This window comes from Arabidopsis lyrata (assembly GCF_000004255.2).
Source record: "Arabidopsis lyrata subsp. lyrata unplaced genomic scaffold ARALYscaffold_1, whole genome shotgun sequence".
NCBI classification, from domain to species: Eukaryota; Viridiplantae; Streptophyta; class Magnoliopsida; order Brassicales; family Brassicaceae; genus Arabidopsis; species Arabidopsis lyrata.
Genome location: NW_003302555.1, coordinates 1870063 through 1881288, shown reverse-complemented (window position 1 = coordinate 1881288; position 11226 = coordinate 1870063). Strand labels below are relative to the sequence as shown.

General features: G+C 36.6%; 3 protein-coding genes across 4 annotated transcripts; 1 reads left to right on the top strand and 2 right to left on the bottom strand.

Moving 5' to 3' along the window:
- Positions 1 to 231: 231 nt before the first annotated feature.
- Positions 232 to 3126, bottom strand: LOC9325610 (vacuole membrane protein KMS2). Its single transcript, XM_002889500.2, has 8 exons — positions 2758 to 3126; positions 2264 to 2475; positions 1979 to 2057; positions 1562 to 1849; positions 1190 to 1338; positions 951 to 1067; positions 685 to 864; positions 232 to 591 (listed from the first exon to the last, which is right to left on the bottom strand). The coding sequence occupies exons 1-8, from the start codon at positions 2801 to 2803 to the stop codon at positions 412 to 414; spliced, it is 1251 nt and encodes a 416-aa protein (XP_002889546.1). The 5' UTR covers positions 2804 to 3126; the 3' UTR covers positions 232 to 411.
- A 2471-nt stretch (positions 3127 to 5597) lies between these two features.
- Positions 5598 to 7608, bottom strand: LOC9328347 (F-box/LRR-repeat protein At3g03360). Of its 2 annotated transcripts, XM_021015346.1 has the most exons (4): positions 6954 to 7608; positions 6497 to 6776; positions 6198 to 6371; positions 5598 to 6030 (listed from the first exon to the last, which is right to left on the bottom strand). In XM_021015346.1, exons 1-4 carry the CDS (start codon positions 7454 to 7456, stop codon positions 5755 to 5757), a joined length of 1233 nt encoding a protein of 410 aa, XP_020871005.1. In that variant the 5' UTR covers positions 7457 to 7608; the 3' UTR covers positions 5598 to 5754. The 2 variants fall into 2 exon arrangements, with proteins under 2 accessions (XP_020871005.1, XP_002889545.2); XM_002889499.2 differs by having other exon boundaries at positions 6497 to 7608.
- A 215-nt stretch (positions 7609 to 7823) lies between these two features.
- On the top strand, positions 7824 to 11125 carry LOC9328346 (ubiquitin-like modifier-activating enzyme 5). The gene is made up of 14 exons (XM_021014349.1): positions 7824 to 7958; positions 8154 to 8222; positions 8311 to 8424; positions 8511 to 8639; positions 8723 to 8791; positions 9002 to 9157; positions 9333 to 9369; positions 9456 to 9538; positions 9714 to 9788; positions 9923 to 9997; positions 10119 to 10205; positions 10310 to 10428; positions 10548 to 10600; positions 10706 to 11125. The coding sequence occupies exons 1-14, from the start codon at positions 7878 to 7880 to the stop codon at positions 10852 to 10854; spliced, it is 1296 nt and encodes a 431-aa protein (XP_020870008.1). The 5' UTR covers positions 7824 to 7877; the 3' UTR covers positions 10855 to 11125.
- Positions 11126 to 11226: the final 101 nt, after the last annotated feature.

Sequence of the window (11226 nt, the reverse complement as noted above, 5' to 3'; positions counted from 1 at the left end):
CAGACATTGAAGATAATGTATAAGAAATTTTTCCAAAATTGAGTAGAGAAAAAGAATCAATTTATGTCAGCTATATAACATTATAGACACAAAAAAGAGTTAACCGTTCCAAATCTATTGGCACGTTTGATTTATTTGTCTTATCAACGACCCGTCGGTGGTGACCCGATCACATGACTTAACTTAGTAAGGAGACCATTTTTTTATGTTGAGGGAGGTGAATGAAACAAATCATATTTATAACTTTAGTTAGAAATTCCTTTTTAACTTTCAATTTTTTTCTCTGTTTTTTTCTTTTCTTTCTGGACACATTTGTTATGTTCTCAGATAAGAAGAACCACAATCATATTGTTTCTATGAAAGGAAAAAAAAAAACCCCACAAAGTTAGAAAAGAGAAATAAATTTCTGGACTACTTAGATCTCTTTGAGCTCAGCGACGACTTGTTGGTTAAGGCATCTAGTTCTTCTTCTTGTTGCTTCTTTAGGTATCTCTGTGCAGTTGAAGTCACAATCTGGCCGAAGAAATTTAAAAGCATCAGCCACACGACTCCATTCCACACTGATGCAAAAGAAAGATCCCATTTCTTGACCTGAACCAAGAAAACAATCATCCAAATACCTCAATATGCAGAACAATGCAAAACGGTAATGGCCTAAGTAAAAAGAAACAAAAAATACGTTACGTTGATATCAGAAGATACTGGAGGCGAAGCAACCAAGTACTTCTCTTTCATTAAGCGGAGTTTTGCTGTGAGCTCAGGCAATGCAGAAGCAAAACCGGGAACAAAGCTCAATATATATATCAGCTCATTCTCTACCCAGTCAAGAAGCTGATTATTACAGACACATATGATGAAAACCGTCTGCAAAAGACAAAAATGTTGACTTTGAGATGAGAACGAAAGTGACTCAAAAAAATAGTACAGTATTATGGAAACGCTCACAAAACCTGTATATGTGTCTTGATGATTGCCTTTCCAATCAAGGTTGCAAGGAAAAACTCCCAAAACGGTTTCTCGAATTGTCCACACATGATTCCAGCAAGGTCGAATAATGGGTTAGGAACCTGAATGTAAGGCAGAACGTAATTGTAATAAGCGCATCATAAGTTTTCTGGAACCTTAAACAGATGCACAAAAAGTTTCTGCAAGAAGCATTGGATTGTTCAGAAGACTCATTAAAACATACCGAAGCAAGAATCAGAATTGTGAAGAAGTTGAGGTATTGTGAATGTGACAATAACCAGCCTTTGATCTGATTTACGCGTTTAGCAATGAATCCGTTATCGTCACCAGAACATGTCTCCAATTCTTCCATTTTGCCACCGGAAAGACTAGCTGTATAGGGTCAGAGCATTAATAAACAATCTTGCTGCATAAACTGTTTGCATCTCATGTAACAGAATTTAACTCGACAACTCTAAAAAAATTTAATTCAATCCCACTTAGATATAGCTCAAACATCAAGAAGCTTCTGAAAATGGGCCTCAAAGCAGATATGTTAACAGTAAACCACAAACACTGAGTTGTCAATAAAAAGGTGGGCAGAGTGAATTTTCACCTGCTCTGGAGATAAAGTAAGGAGGAAGTTCTCCCAACGCTGTTCCTAGACCCCAGAGGATGGCTTCTATCTGAACCTGAGGCAGTATGCTGCTCAGAGGAACTCCAGAAGAAAAGACTGGGGAGCCAAACTCGTGGCAAGGTTTATCAAGCCATGAAGGACTTCTCTTCAACTGAATTGTATCATATATAGCACTTTTTAAATCGACTCGCCCGCACTGCATTGCTTTTATGGTAAACAAAGCAATATGGGGACCCAAATAAAGAACAAATGTATGCAAACCAGATCCTGGAATCATAAATAAAAGAGAAATGAGAAGTATGTTAGTAGTATTCATCAAAACATTTCGGCAATAAGACAAGCCGGAAATAAGAAACTGATACAGAATGCCCTGGAAGGAGTAAAACATATTCTTACCAAGGCCAATTGATGATGCAACACCTAAAAATATCCACCATAGTCCAAACCTGGTGTACTCAGACAGTTCTTCAAGGTGCTGCACGAGGAGAAAATTAGGAGATATTGATCATCACTCATGACTTTTGATATGCTCTTATCCCCAATTATAATAGCAATAGAAAAGCCGCAGTTCTAGGATTTCTCCTCCCGAACATTTTGGAGATTCGTAAAAAGACTCGCTTATGCAAAGTAAAGAAACATCCTAGCTAAAGCTACAGACAGAAACAGTCAGAATCTGTTTACCTTGACGTGAGGGCCATCTAGGGTCACAAGAAGAGCTGCAAAGGCAACAAAAATGCTGCCAAAAAGCATAAGCCAACCAACATTTGCAAGAAGGTAGGAGGACCATCTTCTAACATATAGCAAAACAGCAACAACGAAGAATCTCAAGGTTTTGAATGGCTGTGAGGTCAATGTTAGTTTTTCTAGATCCTGTTGATGCTTTTCACGCAAACCTGCAAAAACCCATAGACCTATTAGTCGCCAAGTAAAAAAAAAGCTCTAATTTTTAGATTCTAAGAAATTTACAAAGAAATTACGAGTCAGCTCATGAATCAACCAAAGACCGAAAATTTCTAGTCTAATCATATAAATCGGATAATCATCCAAGAGAGGCGCACACAGATGCATGTATGTAAACAATGTATGCACCGATTAAAGAGATTGCAATGTCGCAATTACAAACCCTAAAGTTTCAAATTTTAGGAACGAGAACAAAAAAAAAGAAAGAAGGGCACCTGAGATCGGAGGAGTTTTAGAAGAAGCTCGATTTCCAGAACCCATCTCTCTTTGGCGTACTAGGAATCAATAAACCCGTAATCTGAAGATGAATTTCAGGTGCAACTTCTCGTCGAGTGTCTACTGAAGAAACTGGTTTCTGATTCTAAGAGAAAATTAGATGAAGAAGATTGGTGAGGAGATGAGCATTGGGTCTGAAGATTTTGGATGGATTGAGAAAGGATCCATCAATCTCGATCTCAAAAGCTTCTTCTCCTATGTTTAAGGTATGCGACCAAAATCAGGTTCCCGTTTTGTTGGATGTGTGTGATATGGCGCATGCTATTGGTTCTTCGTTTCGGTTTTTACCGGTTCTTTTGTAAACCGGTTTCAACATGTCATTTGTTTTTTTAATTGAGTTCGTTTTTTTTTCTTCTTCTATAATTCAAAAATTATTTTGTGTATCCTAAAAAATATAGTTTGTTTTAATGAAATTCTATAGCTTTTCAAACAATTTTGTATCTCCTTCCTTGAATCCTTTCTGCTTCAATTCTTCTCGTATTCTTGATTTACTGAAAAATTTTGTTGTGAATTTGAAGTTACCTTTCATCTGTTGCTTCAATTCTTCTCGAATTCTCGTTTGTTCTTTTATCTTTTGTAGTGTTCTTGTTTGTTCAATCGAAATCGGAAAAAGCTAAGATCTTTCGATGAATATGTGATCGCTCCTAAGCCAGCTGTTGAGGCTGTGAAATCGAGAAGGAATATGTAGAGAGATTGAGAATTTTGGGTTTGTTATAGTCACGGGAAAATTCCTAAAAAAAACCCCAACTATTTAATATTTGCCAGAAAAAACATGAACTTTTCTCGATGCCGGAAAAAAACCCCAACTAATTTACCGCAGACAAAAAAACACGAACTATTTTGTTTTTCCAATTTCCTCTCGTCTCCGTTACGGGCGTTAACGCCGTTACTATTTTTTGTGAAAATTCTTGAAAAAAAACCAAATTATTTAAGTTTGCCAGAAAACTACATGAATTATTTGTTCGTTGCCAGAAAAATACATAGATCAACATTTTTCTTTTCTTTTCTTTTTGTCTTCCATCAACAATGTAAGATGGTAAGAGCTCATAACTTTTATGTGTTATCTTGAACCTCATAAAAGTTTTCATTTTCACTATTACTTAGGGCAATTAAATTTAAGAACAAAAATATACAAATAGATTAGTCGATTTTTAAATTTTTAAATTAGATTTGTTTTTGGATCTATTCAGACTTTACAAATTTTGGGACATCATCAACAATGGAACACTAAATTTCATAAGAGCCCCAAAAATCTTGGTAGATCTTCAAAACTTTTCTACATAAATCGCAAAAAAAAAAACTCCAATCAAGCAAAATCCACCAAAATTGAAGGTAAAACTATCTTAATCAAACCAACTCAACGCTAAAAAAAACGACTAATCTAATTGTGTTTTTTTTTGTTCTAGTTAAAAAATTAGGGAATCAACTAATGTAATTGAGAGATTTGTTCTAATTAGAAAATTGAAAAATCGATTAATATAATTGTAGTGAGAATTTGTATGAGGTTCAAGAGAACACATAAAATTATGAGGTCTAACCACCTTACATTGTTAATGAAATAAAAGAAAAAGAGAAAAATCTTGATCTGTGTATTTTTCTGGCAACAAAAAAATAATTCAGGTATTTTGCTGGCAAAATTAAATAACTTAGGTTTTTTTAAGGAATTTTTCTAAAAATAGTAACGGCGTCAACGACGGCGTTAACGGCCGTAACGGAGACGAGAGGAAATTGGAAGAAAAAAATAGTTCGTGTTTTTTTTGTCAGGGGTAAATTAGTTGGGTTTTTTTCTGGCAAATATTAAATAGTTGGGGTTTTTTTTAGGAATTTTCCCTATAGTTAACCCAACAACTTATTCCTTCTCAATTTCATATCCTGAGCCAGCTGTTGAGAAGATCTTTCAAGGTGGTCGGTGGTGTTTTCTAAAGATGGACCTCTTAATTGTTGTAATGAATCGACAAAGAATCTTTGTCTATTTCTTCTTAATCTCACCTGCACGTCATCAGCGTTTGCTGGAGAGGATGAACGGAGAGCATACTTGAATGATTGAACTGTCTTGTGTTGCCTTTTAAATCATCCTAGTCCTCGATCAGTGAGAATGGTACTTATTAATTTTGATTACCATTTGGCTTATATATCTCTCTCTTCTAAACCTCTGTTTCTGATTGAAATGGCATTTCCTTGGCACAATGTGTTTGACATGTGGAGAAGCTTCTAGATGAGAGCATGTCTAAGATGAATGGAAGATGAAGCTTCAAAGATCAGTGGATTGACTAAGAGATAGTTTCTGGTTTTAAGAATATGTTTTGGTTGACGATGAAGCTTGAGAATAAGTTTTTTAGAACAAGTTTCTGGTTTTAAGAATATGTTTTGGTTTTGATTTGGAATCATACGTTCACAACACCATGTCACCATCCTTTCAATTTCTCTTTAGTACTTTGGTTTGAGATTATGTTCTAGTTTGAGTTCAATTTTAAGTTTGTTTTCCAATAATTCAGTATTAGTTTTATGTTTCAGTTTCACGTTATTTTATAGACATCTTGTTTTCTGTTTAAATTGAAGAGTTGATCAAACCCGAAATCTTCTTCAGATTTACTAAGAAAAGCTTGAAACAGAGGCACACATTTACAGCTTGTGGTTTAGGTGCTCATTGGACAGTTGGACTCGTGACACATTTTCTTATCAAACGTTATTGCCAAACGAGTTGCACTCAAGATCGTTCACACTTTATTACATGTGTGTTTCTTCTTTGCTTCAAAATGTTAGTTTAGTTACAGAGAAAGAGGAATCACGGCATAAGAAACAAAATCATTCTCGGTGGCAAGGTAATCATTCTCTTAATATTCAAAATTGTAAAGAAAAAAAATTCAAATACGATTATTTCCTAAGAAAAACAAAGAAGAGCTTGTCATCTAGTGTAGTACTTTGATGTAAAATGTCTACCCAGTCGCTCTGCATCGTTTTTTTCTTGAGCTGAGCACAATGGAGACATTGTTGTTGCGAGTAAGCATTGGAACCATCTGACGCAACTCTACAAAACATCTTCCTTTGATATAACCTTTCACCCTTGCTACAATCAACTCTAATGTCTTTGTGGTTTTAAGCACAAGTTGCATAAACGAAGCCACTTGCTTTAACTCTACATCAAACTCCGAGCTCCAGGATTGATCCCAATTCAAGCCATGAGAATCCAAGTATATGTCAATATGCTTTTCCTGTAACACAAGGTAAAAGATGTTCATATTTGCAAAACAACAATATCTAAGATTCTACAAAAGGCAAAGAGAAAGAAAATGATGATTCTTCGATGATTCAAAATTCGGCAATATATAGTTTGAGTGGTCAAGGGAAATAAAAGAGGCATAATTATGAAGAATAATACCGGTATGGGATATGTGCCCATTGGTTGTATGGTTAGCTTCTTCAAGTCAGGCGAGTTTTGTAGCACCCTTACTATACCGGCAATAACATATCGAGAGATCATTGTGTCAAGTGTCAAAGCTTTAAGCTTCAACTTTGGAAAAGAAACAACACGGAGCTCGGCAAGAGATAAAATCTATAACAAAAAGGCACAAGACAAATGAGTGTATACCAAAAACACAATAGTTTTCTTGAAAATCAGAGCCTAATTATGTAAACTAAATCAATAGGAAAAAAGTTGATTGGAGTGAAAACATATACCTTAAGAATGTTTGCCCCCAAAGTAAGCTTCTCCACATTCTGACACTTTTCTAGCATCTTTACCACCATGGTCTGATGAAAATCAACGTCCAGTTTATTATCAACTATTTTGAAAACGGCAATGTCTAGTTCAGCTTGGGATAAAGAGGAGACATCAACTAAAGCACATGGTTTCTCAGAGTTCCTCAATCTGAGACAACGGATATGTGGTGCAACGAGCTGTGTTGGCTCCGTAACACAATAACGCTTGATTTCTAATGTTAGTAGATGCGGTGATTTGCTGAGATCAAGAACCCTCAGTTTATTGCAGAAAAGCAAAGATAAGCTCTCGAGAACGGGACAACCAGATAGAATATTAGCAATAGATTCATCAGAGATGTTGCAATCATACAATGACAGGGTCTTAAGGGATATCCAAGACACAGAGCATTTGGGATTCATATCATTAGTGAAATACCTTAATTGAAGGTAGAGTTGTTTGAGAGAGGAATTGACGTAAAGGAAGTCAGGGATATCATATTCATCCTTATCGAGATACAGGGACAGATTCTCCACGTTTCGGGACACGGCGAAGTTGATCCAACTGTCGATGTCAGCAAGCTTGTCGGATCGGTTGGCACGGGAACGGAGGGAACGGGAACAGAGGGAACCGGAACAGATACGGAAACTCATCATCTTGGGAGCCCTGTAGCGATCTAGGATTCCGTTAATAGAAGCAGCATCTGGTCTATCCCCATAAAAGGTGAGGGACCATGTATCAGACCATAGATGCCTCCATCGCCTGGACAAGGCTGAAGTTCTGATGGCGAATCTGGTTGGAAGATAGGAGAGAATAAGTTGGAGAATATCATCATGCAAACTACTGATCAAGTCTCCAGCTTCTTTGGCGATGATGTCACTGTGGCGATTGCTAGGGCTTCCTGTAGCGGCCATGGCGGTGGCTCGTCCCTCATCCGCCATCTTTAACTGATGACGGCAAGCCCTCCTTATAAGAGGGTTCAGTCTTTGAGTTAGATTGGAACTCAAAGCCCTCCTTATTTATTGAGTACTCGCCGGCTACAACATCTCCAAGAACCCACCAAACCCTAATTTCCCAACCGTATACGTCAAGCATAAAGAGGAGGCTATAAACAAACAAAGAAGATGATGGTACAAAAATATATAATGGGCTATTTTAAGGCCCAGTGTGATCTACAATCTTTAAAACAGACCGAATAAATTTATGTTCCTTCCTTCTTATCTCGGTCAACATTTTCTAAAAGTCAAACACTTTTTTTTTTTTTTTTTGGTTCTTTCTTTTAGTGAAATTAATAACGTTTTTGGCTTTAAACCTTTTGTAAATTTCGTCTCTCCCAAATCAGATTCGATTGCGAGCTGAACAATGGAGGTCGAATTCAAAGCATTGCTCGATGATCTTGATGTCCTCGAGAAATCTCTCTCAGATCCGGCTCCGATTCACAAGGTGTGTTGGTTTTTTTATTGATAAATCTTGTGATTTATGGATTTCTGTTCCAATCCTGTCTTCTTTTTTCTTTATCTTTGTATTGATCTGGCTCTGAAATCTCCGAATTTTCGCATGTATCTCGATGATAATTTCGCTTATCAGCTTTTTCTTGTTGCATTGCTTATGTAATTCTCTCCTTGGGATTATTTGCAGCTCCGATCACATGTTGAGAATCTAGCCACTCTGTCTAAATGTAATCCTCACCGGCGTTCCAAAGTCAAGGTCTTGCATTATACTATACTCACAAATTCTTCTATTTTTTAATCTTCTGTGAAACGCTTCTGATTTCAAGGAGAACCTCTATATGCAGGAATTAAGCTCGGAAGTGGTAGATAATAATCCTTACAGTAGGCTTATGGCACTCCAGCGGATGGGTATTGTGGACAACTATGAGAGAATTAGAGAGTTTTCAGTCGCTATTGTTGTCAGTGTTTCTCTCCTTTTTTCCTCTGCTATATAACTAAGTTTGTGCATTCATTAATCTATATACATGGATTGTTTAAATGACAGGGAATTGGTGGTGTTGGAAGTGTTGCGGCTGAGATGCTGACCAGATGTGGTATTGGTCGTCTTTTGTTGTATGACTATGACACTGTGGAACTAGCTAACATGAATAGACTGTTTTTTCGACCTGATCAGGTATGTAACTCTCATTGAGTTTTGCAATATCTCTTCTCATCCAGTTTGTATTGTTTCTGATCTCCGGATAATTGTGACTTTAGGTTGGTATGACAAAGACTGATGCTGCTGTCCAGACCCTTGCAGAAATAAACCCTGACGTAGTACTTGAGGTATGTTTTCTACTTGATCATGAAGTTACACACATTTGGTACTAGTTTAAGTGGGAGATCTATGCTGTATGTATGTATGTATGTATGTATCCTTAGGCTCTTTCTGGGTAATTTATTATTTCTGCTGTTTACTGCGGAAAATTATTAACTTCACACCTACAGAATTCCTGAGTCATTAATTTAATGCTATTTCTATTTTTCTTCTTCTAGAGTTTCACAATGAACATAACAACAGTGCAAGGCTTTGAAACCTTCACGTCGAGCTTGACGAACAAGTCATTTTGTCCTAGCAAGGAGGGCGGCAGTGGTGTGGATCTTGTTTTGAGTTGTGTCGATAACTATGAAGCAAGGATGGCTGTCAACCAGGTAGCTGTTACTTCTTTCTCGGAAAAGGCCTTTTTGTTACAAATTCCACATAGTTCTTACTTCACCATCGAGCATTTTGATCTTACATTCTACATAATTCAATTAGTTATGAATGGAAAATATATAAAAATGTTGTAGATTGGCTCTGATTTTAGTTTCTTCTTATGAAATATAGGCATGCAATGAGTTACGTCAAACATGGATGGAGTCAGGTAAATAGTATGAAAAGCTAATAATTATATGTACTTCTTATTTTCATTTGTCTTTTGGCTAACAAAGAAGATGATATTTTGTGCAGGTGTATCCGAAGATGCTGTTTCAGGTCACATACAGCTCTTGGTTCCCGGAGAAACTGCTTGTTTTGCTTGTGCACCTCCCCTGGTATGTTTTTTTCCTTCTTATATCACTCTTACAGCTCTAACCTATCATACCCTGCCTTAATGCTTGAGGAATGTATCAGTGGAATATGGGTGAATTTAAGGATTTTGTTATCCAGGGTTTGTTAATACTACATTTGGATTTCCTCTAAACAATTTCTTTATTATTTCTGTGGTAGGTCGTGGCATCAGGAATTGATGAACGGACACTTAAGCGGGAAGGGGTCTGTGCTGCATCTCTGCCAACTACTATGGTAATTTTATACCACCTTACAATATGGTTGAACAAAATTTGGCTATGTTGACTATTTATCATATTTGCTGCTAATTCTTTTGTTTATTTAAGCTCTATCTATGTTCTAAGACTCTTGTTTGATTGTCAATTCAGGGTGTTGTTGCGGGTCTTTTGGTTCAAAACTCTCTCAAGTTCTTACTAAATTTTGGTGAAGTTTCTCCATACTTGGTAAAAGGCTTTGCTTCCTCTAGCTCTCCTCACATTCAACACTTCATGGTTTATCACAGAATCATTATCATTTGAATCAGTTAAAGCTTACTAGTTATATGCATGTTACTTGATCCCACAGGGTTACAATTCACTGAAGGATTTTTTCCCAACCATGAAAATGAGACCAAATCCACAATGCTCGAATGTAGCTTGTCTACAGCGGCAGGTAACTTGAGTAAATGCAACTACAAAACTATCTCACCTCGTCTTTGTTTTGCGACTTGGTTTCCATCCATTTTCTGGTGAAAAAAATAAAATCCCAAAATGCAGAAAGAATACATGCTTGCGAAACCAGAAAGGGACGCTGCTGCTAAAGCTAAGATGGAAGCTGATGCATCCACAGCTATTGATGAAGGTCCACTCCATGATGATAATGAGTGGAACATAAGGTAACAACTCAGTGAATTAGTTAAAAACCAAAGTTTGTGGTTTTTGGATCATATTTTTCTCCTTTCCACAGTCATATTAGCAACAAGAAATCTGATGTGTATCTCATGTCTTTTATCAGTGTTGTCGACGATGAAAATGAGAAGGATACTACAAAAGCTGCCTCAAGTTCAGGTAATTTCAACTTGGGACTCTTATGTGCTATCTATGTGAAAATGTAACAAACTTAAATCTAATTCTTCTAACGGTTATCTAAATTGATCTTGTGTTATGTTATAGATACATTGCCTGAAGGGCTTACTCGGGAGCTCCCAGTTGCAGATGAGTATGAGAAAGCAATAGCCATAGCCTCAGGGTCAGGAGAAACAGAGGAGGAAGATGACCTTGAAGATCTGAAGAAACAGCTCGAAGCTCTTAATGCTGCTTGAGACTTTTATGGAGGAGAGAATAGTTGTTTAGCAAATTTATACATGAAAGAGGCTACAAAGTGTATGCAAAAAAAAAAAAGTGTTGGGGTTGATAAATTGGATCTCATGGACATATAAACTTTTTGGATGATGACTTCTCCCGTTTTTTTTTTCTTTTTTACCAAAGACAAGAAAAAAAAAAAGATACAATTTTGAAGATGTTTCATGGTTTTGTTATTATGATCATCCGAACTAGAACTTAGAAATTCAAATGAGGAAAAGATTTGTCTAATGATGATGATCCAAGTTTGTTTTGTAATGTGTAAATCAGCTTTTTTTGAGGTACAGTATATTAATTGTGCGAAAAAATCAACTAAGATGACGTGTGAATCG